Raw genomic sequence first — 17,882 nt, forward strand, 5'->3', positions numbered from 1 at the left:
GAGGCCATGGCAGCCACCATGGCTGAAGCCGCGGACGAGGAGGGAGGATCAAGTGGCAGGAAGAAGCCCCTTGAGGGCCAACTTGGCCTTTCTGTCTTTCAACGCCCGGAGGTTGAACCCCACACAAATGGCACAGTCAGCATTAAGGTGGGCCACAGCTAAACACAGTACACACAGAGTGTGGCCATCCGCTAGGGAGAGCTTATGGCCACACTCTGTGCAGTGCTTAAAAAAAAGCTTTTCAGCCATCCTAGGAAAGAAAAGACAAATTTTTCCACTGAAACTTTAACACACACCCACTCACCACACACTAAACTGACTAGAAAAGGGGGATGGGTAAACAGAGACAAACTACACTACCCAACAACTACTAAAAGCCTACACACGCAGTGCTTTCTATGTTGGTAAAACCAATAGGAGACTTAAAGACAGAATATGTGAACACCTCTCAGAAATAAGAAGAAAGTTAGAAACAAACACGTTATATAGCCATATTAAAAAAACTGATGAATAACAGGTTTTTAGTTTCTTATCAAAAAATATAAATAAGCACACAATAGCGGGTGACATATTCTATTAAGCCAAAGCCTTAGAGAATAAATGGATTTTAAGGTGTAAAGCCCACCAGTTTCCTGGGCTAAATGATAATTTTACTTTAAAACCTACTTTAAAAGATATAAGGAACAAAATATAGTGTATATAGTACATATGTATGCATGTGGAAACAGAGATAATAATATGAGTATTTAGAGCTTTTACATAAGCTCTTTGTTTATAGTATGTGTACAAGTTTTAAATGTATTGCTTCTTTAAATGCTTTATTGATGTCACATGGTATTAACCTTTTATGTATTTAAGTACACTTGTTCTTTATTTGAGCCATTTGCCTGAAGAATCCTTAGTATGTGAAAGTATTTTATACTAGCTATATAAAGTAAAGTTTGAGAGAATCGTGGTACATTTTTTTTTTACATTTTGCTACTTTTTAATTTGTTTGTAATTCCGGCTTTATCTGAGTGATGGAACTTGTTTTCTTGCTGAAACAGAACATTTACCCCAAAACTGCCCCCTGTGCTACTAATGGACAGACATAGGTCCTAAATGCTTTATCCCATGCATGTGTCCCCTCAAATTGTCTATGGTATGATCCCAGTTATTCTCATTAGGGGTAATATATAACTATTGACCATGGGATAGGTAAGGCCAATCTATAACCAAATGGAATAGGTTATTTTGAGCAAACAAAGGGAAACTGGCTAGGCTTAAAATGGCCTGCAAGGCCATCTAGCCTAGTACCTACCTCAAGTCACACAGAGCAATCATTCAAAAAAAAAAATTAAGGACTTAGGCCACTAAAAAAGCAGCTAGGAGTTCTTGCCTGCCCATCATGACTTGGGAAGCTTATTAACCACTTTACAATGAATGTATTCCACTTAATACCATTAATTCTTTTCTTCACTTTTCACTGTCTAATAGTACAGTTTTGAAGATGAGTGTAGGAACAGGGGTTTAAAAAGTGAAACACAAGAGTTAAGTAAAATGATCCAGGGAAGAGGTTTTAACAATCCCCCAAGCAAAAGTAGTAAGAAGTGGAATCCATGATGCAAGACTTACCTTCCAGCATGGTGGTGCTGCACATGGAATAGCTTTTAATTTCTTCTGCAATATCCATCCATTCTCTCCAGCTTCAGCAGCTGTGCTCCATTAACTAAATGCTACCATTCAATAGTAACAGCACTATCCTTAAGGTGTCTCACAGTTAATGCCTCACCACAGAGATAGCTAGAGCACAGCTCACATTCAACTGAGTCCTTATGGTGAAATATGTCACCATTATGATGGCCCTAAGAACAATCAGATGTCTAACAATGTTTGAGAACTTTTCTCTAGACGACTATGATGTTTTACAACTTGGTTTGTACAATAGTTGTATACTCAGCCTCTATAAAAAAATAAGGCTGTAATAAATAATGTATGAGCACTTTTGTAATAAAGTGCTAACAAAATGCAAAGTAATGCATGTTTGCATGTACTTTTCAGTATAAACTGCCAGTAAGTGTGTGTATCTGTGTGTCTGTATGCGTGTCCTGAGGTGGACTGGAATTCTGTCCAGGACTAGCTCCCTACCTTATGACTGTATCTTACTGGCATGACATGTGACTCTCCCACAAACCTAAATAGGATAACTGATCATCAGAAATAAATTACCAATTCTCAATAAGTAAAGTAAGATGAGAATTACCTGTATTGTCCGAATAAATCCTATGGATACCCGTTCTTCAAACTCATTAACTGGAGTGTAGAGATTCAGTACTTTTACGATCTGTTAAAGAAAATCAAAACTGTGTTATTTCTTTTTCTTACTGTATAAAGTACAACAAAACACAATTACAGCAAGTTACTAAAGTGACACATGACAAGAATGAAAAATGTGCTTAGACACTAAAACACACTATTTACCATCTGAAGTCCTGCTACACATGATCAGTACGCACCAGCTCTTTTCACAAAACTGGATGTCATTCCAAAGCACAGTCTCCTGACCATTCAAGGAAGTACAAGGGAAGAACTTAACCATCAAGCCCACACCACACAAACCATCTCTAGACTAGTCTGCAGCAAATGGCAAGTCAGTAGCCAAATAAGGGTGTGTCCAACTGTTGAGTTTAACCAGCCAGCTATAACATCTCCTTTTTTTTATTTTCAAAGTTTAAGCAAAACACTGCAAGCAACACTGTTGGCTTACAATTGTGTCAAATGGTGTAAGAGAGGTAGTTACAAAATACAATGTACCATGAATATAAAAAATGTGCCACTTAGAGAACAAGGGGGTAGCCAGGCATACTTTGTACTCTACTGTTGAGTTTAACAAGCCAGCTATAACATCTCCTTTTTCTTTATTTTCAAAGTTTAAGCAAAACACTGCAAGCAACACTGTTGGCTTACAATTGTGTGTCCAATGGTATAAGAGAGGTAGTTACAAAATACAGTGTATCATGAATATAAAAAAGGTGCCACTTAGAGAACAAGGGGGGTAGTAGCCAGGCATACTTTGTACTCTACTGAGTGCATTTTTTTTTCTGAGCACAACATCAACAGGTTTTTTTTAGGTCATATTATGTCTACAGTTGTCTAAATGAATACATTTAACAGGTGCAATATTGCTAATCTAAAAACAATATTTTTAATAGTTTTAGGGGGAACATCTGAAAATGATACTTACATGTATTAAGTGCGTGTGGAGCATGGGGCAGCATTTTGGGAGATGTGCCTGTTTTTAAGTGATAGATGTCCGGGGGGAGGGGGCACTAAGAGTTTGTGAGTACAAAATGGAATTTGATTGCTACACACCCCTGCTAATTAAATACCCGCAATGTATCAGTACAATAACAATATATCTACTATTATCAATAAAGAAAATCCACAGAGAATAAATATATGACTTTACACAGTTTTTTTATAGGGCTAATGCATAATAATTATCAGCACGGAACTGAAAAAAATATTTTCCATGTTACATTTGGAAGTTAGGAGTTAACCAGACAAGTTATGCTAGGTACAGATAAGTAATTTCACTTTTCTTTAAATGTCTGTGTGACCCTCACTGACCACAAGTCCTAGGAATCCCCATTACCCAATACCTGCTGTACCAACTGTAGCTGCTAAGGCACTCAGTTGACAACAAAAGCTGGAATGGGGGTCCTCATATGTGTCAAACTGTGTTGGAGGATCCTCTCTTAACACATGAACTGCAATAACTTACATGGGGGTCCAAGACCATGTATCCATACTCGTATCCCACAATGATCATCAGTCATCAATGTCTAACTGTGCTTGCCTTCTGTGGATCCTCCAGTCTCCTATAAAACAAAGTACTATTCCAAGGAATACCTGATCCTGATTTGGGAGAAGAGAGAGTTAACTAGTAACAGTTTGACCCCTTTTCCATCACCTCCTGTCCTCTCAGCTGCCATCAACTTTTCGGCATGGAGGTTCCTAGTTAAATGAAAATCACCACCACAGTGGATGGAAATATCCCCTTTGATGTAGTGGAACAGTCAGACATTCCAGATTTTGAAAATGCAAATAAATCAGTTATGTGATAAAGTATGCTTTTTAGACTGGTGTCTGCAACTTTTACACCAGATTTGACTTTCAGTATGCAGAAATGATAAGGCACACAGTTCAGAAGGCTGCAAGAGGAAAACATTCAGTAACTATTTCCACAATATGTGCTATGGCGTATGTGATCCTTGGCTCCACGTCTAGACTATCCAGGCTACTACAGAACAATGCAGTCTGGTTTGCTAAGCACAGACATGAATGTTGTGATGAGTAAAGTACAGTTTTGTACCTACCATAAATGTAGATGTCCGAACTGGATAGCATCTGCAGTCATAACAACTGGGTTGTCCTGTGGGCAGCCCAATTCGGCGCCGGGATTCCCAGTTCCGTCCGGCTTCGCTGATGTCGACTGTGCGTCACGCCATCTCTGCTGCGGGTATAAAGGCATCAGCCATCCGCCGACATTTTCTTTTGTTTCTTGCCCAGATGCAGATTTGCCCTTTTTGGAAGGCTTTAAAATGCCAAATGCCAATAAATAAAAAATAGAAGAGGCAAACAAAAAAATAAGCATGAAAATACATATATATGTACATATATACATACAAATACCCCCACCAGCTGAAGGATAGGGCCAGGCTATTAGTTGGGAGTAATAGAGGGGGAAAACACCAGAGGAATCCTGAGAGAGATGTTATCCAGTTCGACATCTACATTTATGGTAGGTACACAAACTGTACTATATGTCTTCATGGATGCATCACTCAGCATCTTTACCTGGAGTGGAAACTATAGCAACTAGGGAGGGGGGGAAGAAATTAGGGGTGTGTGGTTAATGGCAGTAGCAGTTTTGCACCTGCAACCCTGCAGGGATAAACTGGAATATAGATACAAAATGCTATGCAAATGCAATGTAAGCGGAGTAATGCTTATGCGAGTAGCCGCCTCCCTTGGTTGCCACCTAAAGGCTGCTGCTAAGAAGGCTGTGGCTATTGCTCTTGTAGGTCATGGAATGAGTGTTCTGTGTATGTGGGAAGGAGAAGGAGTGGATGGAGTTTGCATTTCCTATCCATTTCTGTTTGGAAATTGCTTTCCTTTCCTTCCTGCTTTTCCTTCCTTCCCTACAAAAAGTTTTTTCAGTTTTGTTCTGTCTTTGTCTCTGTCAGGTTTGTCTGTGTAGTGGTAGTATACATCTGTTTGTACATAGCAGGTATTGGTTCTGTTTTCTGGGTTGGGGGGTAAGTGGGAAGAAGGTAGGTAGGTGGATGCCTGGTTTAGGGACACTCTAGGATTACCCCTGGACCTCTCCTCATGGACACTCTGGATACTCTTGTCTTAGGGAAGATTAGGAAGAAGGCCTGCCTGATTAGGCCTGACCTGCCTTGAAACCTCCTTGCCAGCAGGAGTGCAGCAGGGATGAAAGCAGCTTTGCAAAGATGCTGTAGGTCTGCTGTTGCTGCTGGTTCAAAGAAACAAAAGTGCAAATTTTTCTAGCACAAAGTTCAAATCCCAAGGAGTTTTAGGTGGTTTCCTCTTGAGGTTTACATTCTTGATCCTAGGTAGAGAGCTGTAGAAGTAGTGTGGATCAAGAAGGTGGGGAAATAGCTGATGCAATCTGCTGAAATGGATGATGGGAATAGGACAGGCCTGAGAATAGGACAGGCATCTAGAACTCAGAATGTTAGCCATATCTATATTCCATATCTTCCCTCTTTCTATTCACTCACATCCTTATTTCCATTTCCCCTTTCCATTCATCCTTTTTGTTGAAGGTCTTCTGTTTGCTTCAATATTGTTAAGTCTTGCTTCTTCTGGAATAATAGCTGCTATATTGTGATGTATGATGCTTGCAATGCATGCTTTAGGTTTTTGTGCATGTGATGCAGCTGAGTTTGTTTTAGTTTTGGATGGGCATCGATGCGCATGTTGTCATTGTGTTAGGAGACAGTGCACTGTGGGTAATGGTCCAGAGTTGTGTCGGCCAGTGTTGAGTCATCAGTGGATTGGCCGTTGATTCACATCCTTGATTTTTCTTGGATTTGTTTATCATAGGGATGTGTGGGAATGCATATGCTGTCAGGCCTTTTAGCTTGGGAAGGGGGAATCCACTTCGAGAAAAAGGGATGGCTGAAAGAGAGTGGCTAATCCAGCTTTTGAGATGAGAGAGGGAGAAATAGGTGGTCTATCTGTTCTTTTAATCTTTTCTGCTTGAAGAATTTCTCTTTGTAGTCTTGCTGTTAAACCGTGTCGCATGTGTTCTGGTACATGTCTGCAAGAGTGTTCTCCTTTCCCGTACAAACATTGCCTGTAACTGGATACTTAACATTGGTGCTTCGTGCCAAACCTTAGCTGTGTATAAACATATTCTGTGAGTGGAAAGTGATTCATTGTGCCAGGTGTGTTCTGTATAGTTGTCTGTCCTTGTGGTGTTGTCTGTCCTGCCTTTTGAAATGGCCTTCTTTGAGAAATGGGCTGAATTTTTGGATTGCTTTTTTTTTGATGCTCTTTTTTTTGGATTGGCAGGTTTTACACTGGTGCCTGTTTTATTTGCATGTGCCACTTTTAGGTTGGTGTGAGGGGGCACTTGTGATGAGGCTTGGGCTTGGCATGAACATTGGTTGGCAAGGTTGAGTTTGATCCTATGGGTTACCTGAGGCTTTGATATTGACTGTGAAATTAGTGGAATTTTAGAAGGAAGGCTGTGACGCAATGTTGGGACCATGCTGGAACTCTGTATTACTGTAGTTTGTGTTATAATCTCTTCTAGGTTGTGTTGTAGAGATTGCATGCATGCATGAAGCCCCCCCTTTAGCCAACATCAGATTTTTTGTTAGCTTGCTGAAGTTGTTAGTGCCAAAAGTTTTTTTCTGATGCCAGTAACAGCAAGTTGGGAGCATTTTTTTTGCTTTGTTAGCTTGCTGTGGTTTGTTGGTTTGGGATGGCCAATTGCAAGAATTTTGCAGTTTGGGATTTCCAGTGTCCTTGTTTTGTAAATGTGTTGTTGTAGTTTTGTGCTGGTCCAAAATTGTTGTCCCTTTGTGTAGCTGTGTTCGCAGTGCTTTATGGTGTATCCCAGGCTCCTTGTCGTCCTTATGGATAGTTTGTAATGGGCATTTTGTGATATGCTCTGGGCGTCCTGCCAGGGCCAGTGGGCAATATTGAGAAAGTAGATAGATTCAATCTGATCCTGAGGATTAATGATAGAATCTGAGGCATGCAAATACTCTGGCGTTCTGCGAGCAAATATGGTATATGCCTGATGAGTGTGCAGCCTACACTCCAACTAGACTTGCCAGCTAACCTGCTGTCAGGTGGGTATGGTGGATTGCCGGACATGTATGCCAATGATCTATCAGATTAAGGGACAAGTATGCTCCAGCTTTTGACAGATTAGGAACAGGTGAAGTTCTTTTCAGATTTTTAGGACTTTCTCTGTTATGTTTATTAGGACGAGAATTGTATGTCTTCTCTTTTCTTTTCACAAACTTTGAATTGTTGCAAGGTCTATGTTTCCCTTGTGGACTGATTGGTACTCTTTGGTTGACTTGGTAACCTTTTTCTGTGGTATGCAAAATCGGTGAACCGTTTTTTGATTTGGATTTGGGTTTGGATTCCTTGCTTTTTTTTCCCTATAGTGTGGAGTTGAAATTAAGTGGTCTATTATTTGGGTTAGAATCCATGCTTTGATTGTGTAGTGCCAGTTGTTGAATGGTATCACTGTGATTGTCCTGTTGCCTAAGCTGCGTGCTGTGGCCTTGTGGCCCCCTTTTGGAATGGGTTCTCTGTAGGTGTCCTCATTCCTGTTGTGCCTCTCTGCCTGTTGGTTCTAAAGGCTGGGAAAGCCCCTTCAGCAGGTGCCCCCCCTTTTTGGCTTTCTGCCTCTGACATCTTTATATTCCGCTTTGCAAGGGATCCTTAACTTCTTTTTTCACATTACCTTTTAACTTTGTGTGTTCATTAAAACTTGTCTTCATATCAAACAACATGTACCAAACTAGCCAAACAAAGATAACGTTTCATTTGTTCACTTTTTGCCCTTATGTTTTACCAACACTTTGGTCTTATTAAACTGATGCTAATAAAGCCCTATCTCTATCACATGATCAGACTATCTAGATCTAAATAACATGTCCATTGTTATATGTAATTTCTTTGAGTTATTTACTAAGTCAATGAAGTTTTTAAGCCATATTTTAACTGATTTTAAAACTCTTTATATAACCTGTTGTATAATGCTTTTTCTGATCTAATATCATGGAGTAACTGATAGAGTTGCCAGATGCAGAGAGAATAGTAAAGGTCTCAAGTAAGAGAGGAAGGCATAGGGTTTTTCGTTGTGGTTTCAGAACTGTAGGGGTTTGGGATATGGTTGGAGTCTGCAAGACTTTGGCCCTATAGGTGAGGAAGAATCTGCACCCTGTCGTTTGTATCTCTGGGTTTGGGGGGGTGGTATAGGCTAGAATCTGGTCTGGTTGGGGCATAAAATCGGCCATAGCTGGGGGTGCACTGAAGGAGGGTCTATCTGGTGTGGGCCTGTGTTGTGGTAAATTACAAGATGCTGGAGGTAAGTGTTCTTCTGCAGTCCTAAACAAATGTTCAGAAAAAAAAAATCATTGCTTGTATGGCTGATAAGGCTTCCCCAAATCTTCTGTGGATGAAGTGTAAGGTTTAATCTGGAGACTTCAGCATCTCTCAAATCATGGAAGCAGGATTCTGAAGCTTCTGAGAGTGTGAGTAGCAAGTGGAAGGAGGAGGGGCTGGTCTGATGATCTGTGTCTTGCTCTCTAAGGGCTCAGCAGACATCAGATCCCTGTCTGAGGGAAGGAGTCTCCTCTATGGGATGATCTCTCTCTCTGTGGGGCATTGTGAATCTGGGGAATTAACTGGCCTGGGGTTAAGCAGCAGCTAGCTTCGGCTCTGCTAGCTTGGCGAGCCCTGATAGGCTTGCTAAGTGGAGCTCCTTAACCCCGATGGAGGGTTTAGATCCAGGCTGACTTTAAAGGGATAAGTCACCTGTAAGAGGCTAGTAAATTACAGGCTCTGAGGGGTACCTGAGTAAGGTAACCGGAACCTCAATAGTAGTCGTCGATACTATGGTATCTGATCAGTTAGTAGGTAAACACACTGCAAGACAAACCGGGGTTACAGCAACCATGTCACTGGGAACCACTGTAGTAGGTAACTATCCCTCGTTTTCCTTTTCTCTGTGCGTTGAGACACTCCGTTTGGCGGCTCATTGATCCGGCTGTAATCTGATCAGAGCAACGCTTTGTTCACGTCCTTTTTTGATCTTTTAATAATTTGGGTAGTCGAGGATCCGACAGCCGCTGTGGTCTAATTCAGAGCAAACAGAAACCAGCAGGGAAAACTTTGTGGTCTATTTTTTTCCACAAGATAAAGCAAGCGGGAACAGGCTGACATGCGCAAACGCGAAGAGGTCCGTAGGAAAACAGCTTTTAGGAGTATTGAAGGAGTGTACGAATTTCGTCAGTTGATCTGGCCAGTTGGCACCAACTGAACTTTCCAGTAAGAGTCGCGGAGGGAAAGAGAAATTTTTATGAGGTCGGGTAGGGTAGAGTTTATTAGTCTTCGAGAGAGTACGTCGGGGTAAGAATCAGTGGGCTTGCGCGCTTCGCTTTGCTAATCCGGACTGCCCGAAGGGACTGCAGAACGACTGATAACCCGGCAGGAGATGACTGCAGATAAACCCCGGGCAGACATCATCCATCTCCTTAATTCTGTATCACTATCAGTGCTATACAGAACTGATTGCTCCACATACAAGTGAAGAACTACCTTGTTGGAAATACAGTCTGCCTGGCTGTGTGCAGTATTCTGCAACAAGTCATTTTTTTAAGTGCAGAAAGATGCATTCTAGGTCAAGTAATAAACACATACAGTGATCAAGCACACACACAAGTTTTGAAAAGGAAAAACAAACCATGTTTGTTTGGTACAGTCTTGTGAAAACTATTTGCCCTTAGTATTTTGCTTGTCTCTGTTATGTTTTTCAAATTAATATTTATTTATTTGTTTTTTGTTTACCGGGAAAGTCCACTGGACCAGAAGAACCCATTTTCAGTGGAGGCCTGGGGAGAACAGCTCCGCAGTACAGAACAGTAACAGCTAAAATTACAAAGAAATTACAATGAGAAATACAAAGAAATTAGAAGGAATAAGTATATACAACTTGTTGAGAAAAACCAGAACAGAAGTATATTAACAGCATTAGTACAATAACCAGAAGTGTCAACATAGCTTACTATGTGTCAAAACTTTCTCTAGAGTAGTACTGTCCTACACAAAAAGAAAGACAGAAAATGGGGAGTCATACATATTCTAAGGGGGGTTTGGTACATGTACATTTCCAGCATGATGAAAGGTGATTATGTAGGGAAGGTTTGAAATGGGAGGGATTTTGAGTTGTTCTAATGGATAGAGGTAAAGCATTCCAGTTCTTGGCTATTGAGAATGAGTAAAGAAGGTGGCCAGGTGGGAGGTTAGGTTTGTGGACTCATAAGAGCTTCTGATTCCCCGATCTAAGGGGCCTGTTTGGGAGGTAGTAGTTGAATGTAGATCTCAGGGCAAGACAGTCTTGGGGTTTGAAGACTATTTTGTGAGCTGTGGATAGTTGTTAAGTAGGAGAGGTAGTTTGGAAATTCTAGCCATTTCGGTGATTTAAGGGTGGTGCAGTGGTGGCTGGAGTACAGTATAGAGTCAATTATCCGAACTTCAGTTATCTGAAACATCAATTATCTGAACCAGCCTTCCAAAGTTTTCAGGTAGGAAAAATCATACAGTCAAAATATGTAAACATTATATGTATTCGTTTGAGCATGTTTTTTTAGTCTGTAGCCAGCTTGTGTGTGAAAAATATACTTTACTGTCCACTGAATGGTTGAAAAGTGTATTCCTGCATGCAAAAAACCCCAAGATTTTAGAAATTTGTTTTATCCGGTTCAATTATATGTTTGATTATCTGAACTATCCTAGGTCCCAATTAGTTTGGATAATCGACTCTCTACTATATTTGGATTCAGTTGCAAATATGGCGATTTTATTGCAGCACATCTCTAATTTGACTTTGGATATTAGTAAGTAGAGGGGCACAGTACAGGAGAAATGGTAGTAGGTATGTAGTGGCTAGGGTTATTCTTGTGGATGGGCTTAGGAAGTGATTATGTCTATAAAGTGTTCCAAGTTTAAAATGTGTTTGAGACTATTATACTGTACATGAAGGTCGAATTTCATGTGTTCAACAACAGTGACTCCAAGGAGCTTTGTTTGGCTAATGACTTCAATTAATTATTTATTATGAAAAAAGATGGTGAACTCGGTCTTATTTAAGGGGAGAAAAGTATGATTTGGGATTTTTTTGAGGTTCGGGGCTAGGTGATTGTTGTGCATCGAAGATTCAGTGGAGGAGAAGGCCTTTGAGTTAGTATAAGTAAGTCAGAGATAGAGTTGGCATAGTGAATAACAAATCCTTGAGATAGTGATGACTAGAAATTGTTGATGAATATGCTATATAGGATTAGTCCAAGTATGGAACTTTGGGGAACACTGGTGGTGGTGGTATATTGAGGAAAGGAGAGATGGAGTTTTGCCATCTGACTGCCTGTTGTGTTTTATTTAAAATAACTAGAGAACCATTTTAGAGTATGAGAGGAAAGACCGATCTTAGAGAGTTGGGTGATGAGTGGACGGTGAAAAACAGTGTCAAAGGCTTTGGATAGGTCAAGAAAGAGGGAGGAGACAATTCTGTCAGCGTCACAGGCTGTGTTTATGGTATCTATAAAGGAGAGAAGGGCAGTTGTAGTGCTATGGCCAGGCCTGAAGCCATGTTGTGAGGGTGAGAGCATTCAGTTGTCTAGAAGGCAGCGGAGAAGTTGACTACTGATGCATTTTTCTAAGATTTTTGAGATAGGAGCAAGAATTGCAATGGATCAGAAGTTAGTGATGTCTGTGTTGTTGCCACCTTTATGGAGGGGGAAAATGAAGGCCTTTTTCCAGGCTTTGGGAACATAGGACTCAAGGATTGATCGTTTATAAGTATGCTTATGGGGTAAGAGATACTGTGAGAAACAATTAAGTATTCTGAAAGTATATTATCAGGGGCATTGGATCAGAGTTTTAGTAGTAGTTTTATGGTTGAGGTTGGGGTGGGTTTTAGGTTAAAGGTAGATGAGTGGTGGGTATTGGGTTCTTGTGAGAGTTGGGTGTTAGTAGGGCAGGGGATGTGAGTTGGTGTACTAAGTGTGGATGTGTGGCAAGTGGAGTAGTTTGTTTATATTGTCCTTAATTTATACGCAGTCAATACGTTATTTCTCTTCCTATCCTATGCTACCAACTGCATGAAGATATTTTTTTATTTATCTGAATACAATAAATGCAAGTGGATTTCATTTTCGTTATTTTAAGAAGTTTCATGCATGTCAAACCATACACATGGATAACAATTACAAACACATCCAGAATAAAAGTCCACACCTGAAGTACAAATTAATTTCTACAAGTAAAACAATAAATCACTCATGTAAAGAGGTAACTGCACAGGCACCTAACTTACAACAACCTCAACAAAACATGATTTTTTACATGAATATTAGTAACTGTAAGGCGCACTTTCCCATTGTCTAGGCAGTATTAGAGTATAGCATACTATTAAGGAGCATTACCTGGCCAGTAATGAAAGCAGTGTACACCATCATGGAACATTACCTGAGCAGTAGTAAATGCATGGCGCACTATCAAGGAACACTAAGTGGTAGTTAGAATAGCACTAACATATCTAGGGTGGGAAGAAAGGGACAGCCACACCAGGCACAAAGTGTTTGGTGGCACAAAAAGCAGGACAGCAGTGCTTTTTTTTCTTTAAAGAATGTACAGTTTTGTACCTACCATAAATGAAGATGTCCGAGTGCTAATACAGCTGCAGTCATAACAGATGGGTTCTCCTGCCGTCAGGCGGGTCCTCGGTCGGCCGAATTCCAAAGTCTAGGTCCGGCGTCGGTTGTCGTCGCTTCTTTCCTGACGTCAGTGCGACAGGGGTATAAAGGAACCAGCCAATGCCATTTTCTTCAGTTTTTCTTGCCCCAGATGTTAGGTGCCCCCAGAAGGAAGGCAATACATAAATTTGTGTAATAATGCAGTGCAATATAATCAAAATACAGTAGTTGCAAGCAAATACATCATAAATGAATACCCCAATCAGGTTGTATGAGGATGTGTTAGCCAATAGGCCTGTCCCAAGAGGGGAAGGAGGGAGGGAAACCTGGACTGCAGCTGTATTAGCACTCAAACATCTACATTTATGGTAGGTACAAAACTGCACTATGTTCATCGTGCATACAGCTGCAGTCATAACAGATGGGTAGAATCCCAAAGCTAAGAAAGGGGTGGTAGGCACTAGGTGGAACTAGGAGGAGCCAAAATGCCCTGCATGACTGCAGTGGCAAAGCCTGCTCTAGATTTGGAGTATAATGGTAGGTTGTAGTGCTTGGAGAAGGTATGCACAGAACTCCAAGTGGCTGCTTCCAAAATATTCTTGGTAGGAACTCCTCTGAGGAAAGCTGCAGAGGTGGCTGTGGCCCTGGTGGAATGAGTTCTAATGCCTGTAGGTACAGTTTTGCCATGAAAGGAATAGCAAAAGCGTATGCAGTGGGCTATCCATTTTGAGATTGCCTGTTTGGAAATTGGCTTTCCTAGAGCTCCTACAGCATAGGACACAAAGAGCTGTTCTGATTTTCTGAAAGGCTTTGTTCTGTCCAAATAATAACGCAGTTGTCTGTGGATGTCCAAGGAATGTAGTAATCTCTCCCCTTTGTTTTGAGGATTAGGATAAAAGGTAGGTAAATGAATGGCCTGATTTAAAGCGACCCTCGATACCACTTTAGGCATAAAGGACGGGTTGGTTCATAAGGAAACTCTGTCCTGATGGAAGATGATAAAAGGTTGGACAGCCATGAGAGCCTGTAGTTCTGAAACTCTACGAGCTGAGGTGGTAGCCAGGAGGAAAGCTGTTTTCCAGGACAAATATTGCAAATCTGATGAGGCAGCTGGCTCAAAGGGAGGCAAGGTCAGTTTTTCCAGAATTAAATTAAGATCCCAAGCAGGTATTGGCTGTTTCCTTGGAGGTCTTAGATTCTTAGCCCCTCTGAGGAACTGTCTTAAGAGAGGGTGAGAGAATAAAGGTGGATCAGTGTTGTATTCTGCAGAAATGGCTGAGGCATGGATTTTGGTGGAGGAGAATGAAAGTCCACTGCTTAGCAGCTCAGCCAAATATTGTAGTATTTGAGGTAAATTTAGTTTTCCAGGATCCTGGCCCTTTTTCTCATTCCAGACCCAAAACCGTTTCCATTTTGCTGAGTAAGCTTTTCTAGTTGATGGCCTTCTGGCCTCCAAAATGACATCCTGCACCTCTTTGGAGAGTAGGGCCTGTTGTGATGCTAAGGAATCTTCCATGCGGCTAGATTGAGTGTTTTTAGCTGGCTGTGAAGGGTTTTGAAGCTGTGCTGAGTCAGAAGAAGAGGCATTAGAGGCAGGGTCCATGGTGGGGAATGCATCAGGCTCCTCAGGAGTGGGTACCAGTGTTGCCTTGGCCAGTCTGGAGCAATGAGAATCATCTTTGGTCTGTCTGCTCTGGTTTTCAATAGAACTTTGGGCAGCAGAGGAAGAGGTGGGAAGGCATAAACTGTCATTGATGTCCAACTGAAAGAGAGAGCGTCCACTCTCCAGGCCTTTGAATGGAAAATCCTTGAGCAGAGTTTTGTCAATTGGTGATTTTTGTTGGAGGCAAAGAGATCTATGTCTGGCCTTCCCCATTTTTGGATTATTTCTGTAAAAACTTTTGGATGCAATTTCCATTCATGTGAATCTGTCATATTCCTGCTTAGGTTGTCTGCCAGCATGTTTTCCTTGCCTGGCAAGTACTGTGCTTGTAGTTCCATTTGTAAGTCCACGGCCATGTTCCAAAGTGACATGGCCAGTCTGCATAGGGGGTAAGAATGTGTTCCTCCCTGTTTGTTTATGTACCACATAACTGTGGTGTTGTCCGTTCTTATCAATAGTTGACCTGGTTGTAGAAGGTCCTTGAAAGCTATAATAGCATTTATTACTGCTAGCATTTCCTTTTGATTGATGTGAAGGTGCTTTTCATTTTGGGACCATTTGCCCTGAATGCACCGATCTGTCATGTGCGCCCCCCAGGCGTAGTCCGAGGCATCTGTTGTGATGACTTGATTTGCTTGAGGCTTGCTGAATGGTAGACCTGTGTTTGTTTGATGTGCTTGAGCCCACCATAGAAATTCCTTTTGCAGACATGGAATTAGTGGTATTATTGTTTCCAAACTGTGGCTGTGTTGAGACCATATGTTTTTCAGGTACCATTGTAGTTTCCTCATATGCAGCTTTGCACATGGGATTAGTAAGATGCAAGATGCCATGAATCCCAGAGCCTGCAGGATTTTCCTTGCAGTCAGCCTGGTGCAATTTGCTAGTGCTCTGAAGTATTGAATTAGTTGCCCCTGCTTCTCTGGCGTGAGGTAGGCCGTCTGGGTGTTTGTGTCCAAGCTGGCACCCAGGAAAATTATCTTCCAAGAGGGTATTAGCCTCGATTTCTTTTTGTTGACTGTGTATCCCAGAGAGTTCAACAACATTATTACATAAGCCAGATGTCTCAGAAGAATGTGCTTGCTGTCCGCTTGGATCAGGCAGTCGTCCAAATAGGGGTATATTTGTATCCCTTGAAGTCTGCAGTAGGCAATTACTGATGCCAGGCATTTTGTGAATACTCTGGGTGCAGTAGATAAGCCAAAGGGCAATGCAGAGAATTGACAATGGGTTGAACCTGCAAGAAATCTGAGGTACCTTCTGCAATTTTGTCTGATTGGGACATGCAGGTATGCCTCCTTGAGGTCCAATGTTACCAGCCAAGACTCCTTGCCCAGCATGGGAAGAAGTTGCTGTAGAGTGAGCATCTTGAATTTTGGTACGAGTAGAAATGTGTTTAGGATGGATAGGTCCAAAATAGGTCTCCAATCTTTTCCCTTCCTTGGCACCAGAAATAGCCTGGAATAAAAACCTTGACCTTGTTCGTGCGTAGGTACCTCTTGAATAGCTTTCATGTTCATGAGATCTGTAATTTGCCTTTGTGCCTCTGCCCTTTGATTGTGTGGCAGGTTTGGCATGCCTCTCATTTTTGGAAGGGTGTGAAAATGAAATTTGTAGCCTCTGTTTATAATGTCCAGGATCCATTTGTCCTTTGTGACAATATGCCAATTTTTTGAAAATAATGCCAGCTTTCCTCCTAAGGGGGCTGCCATTTGAGACTTGCTTGGCATGCAAAGGGGAAAGTCATTGGATTTGCTTTCTGAAAGATTGTGAGTTATCCTCACCACCTCTTTGTGTAGGAGCTTGCCATTGTCTGCCTCTAAACGATCCTTGGGATTGTCCTCTGCCCCTCGGGCGCCTGTATCTGCCTCTTTGGGGTCTGTCCGTGGCAGGAAAGGACCAATTTTGGAAGGCCAATTTCTACTAAAGCGTGGGGTTGTACCTGTAGAAAATCTTTCACAGTTTGCATTGATTTAGCCTTTTCCTCCATTTTCCTTAATACCTCCTCAGCATTAGCACCAAATAGTACATCCTTTTGAAGAGGGCGTCTAGTAATTTAGCTTTGACATGATCAGGTAAGGCTTGTTCCTTGAGCCAGGCATGTCTACGTATGACTGATCCTGTAACAGTAGCTCTACATGAGGCCTCTAGAGCATCAAAACCACATTGTAAGGTATGCTTACCCACTTGTTCTGCACTATGCATCAAATCCTGCAACTCCTTCAAGTCTGGTTGTTCAGGTTGTGACATTTTACTTTTCAATTGTGATAACAAAAACTGTTGGTATTTTAGCATATGGAACTGACAGTTTAAGGCCCTCATGGATAAGGTAGCCGAGGTATATACCTTTTTTCCCCACCTTTCTAAGGATCTGGAATCTCTCTCGGAAGGTAATGGATTTTTAGCAGTGGAGGCCTTAACTCTCTTGGGGCCCTGTGAGATGGTTTCTGGGTCAACAGCATGGCTTTTGTATAGAAATTGGTGTGAGTCAGGCACCCTGTAGTACCTGTCAGGCTTAACTGGAGCTGGAGGTAGAGAGTCTGGGTTAAGGCAGGCCTCCGAGTAAACATCATCTAGGATGTCCAAGACAGGAGGTATAGCCAGAGGCCTGTGCTGAGGTAGCAAGAGAAATTCCCTAAGCCTTTTCTTGGAATCTGAATAATCTTGGCCTTCCCAGTGGAAGTGTTCCCTTAAGGTATGCAAAGTTTCCCCAAATGAGCAATCCTCTGGGGGGGATACAGAAGGGATGGACTCCTCCGCATCAGAGTCTTCAAAAGGGGAGTAAGAATGTTCCTGATCATCAGAGTGCTCTGAAATAATGCAGCCCTGATCAGAGGAGGGGGAATCTTCCTCCACTCTGGGCCATTTGTCCGGTGGGGGCTGAGAACCTCTGATAAGAGTAATTAAATCCTCAGCCATCTTAAGCATCTGTTTTTTAGGCATGGGGCCTGGTGATGGGCCCTGTGTAGCTTGTCTCTTAGAGTGCATGGTTGCTTTAGACTTAGTGAAAGCCTTAATGGAGAAAGAAGAGGAAGGTCTGAAGACACCTTGAGTAGAGGTGGACCTGTCCACATTTTGAGTTTCAACGCCAAGAGTAGCTTCGGTATCTGTAGTCGGGGTGTGGGCCGAGGAGCCTGCGACCTCGGGCACAGGAGACACTGGCAAAGTAGTGTCGTCGGTAGTCAGGGGCTGCGTAGGCGCCTCGCTGA

General features: G+C 41.9%; 1 protein-coding gene across 14 annotated transcripts in view; it reads right to left on the reverse strand.

Moving 5' to 3' along the window:
- MYO5A (myosin VA) overlaps positions 1-17,882 on the reverse strand; it is a 4,204,798-nt gene that overhangs the window by 30,640 nt on the left and 4,156,276 nt on the right. For all 14 annotated transcript variants that reach the window (XM_044078829.1, XM_044078834.1, XM_044078828.1 and 11 more), the window contains one exon: positions 2,243-2,323. In XM_044078829.1, coding sequence (XP_043934764.1) covers positions 2,243-2,323 — 81 coding nt within the window. The remainder of the gene's footprint in view (positions 1-2,242; positions 2,324-17,882) is intronic.

This window comes from Protopterus annectens, chromosome 7.part1, assembly GCF_019279795.1.
Source record: "Protopterus annectens isolate FY-2018-M chromosome 7.part1, PAN1.0, whole genome shotgun sequence".
Classification (NCBI taxonomy): Eukaryota; Metazoa; Chordata; order Ceratodontiformes; family Protopteridae; genus Protopterus; species Protopterus annectens.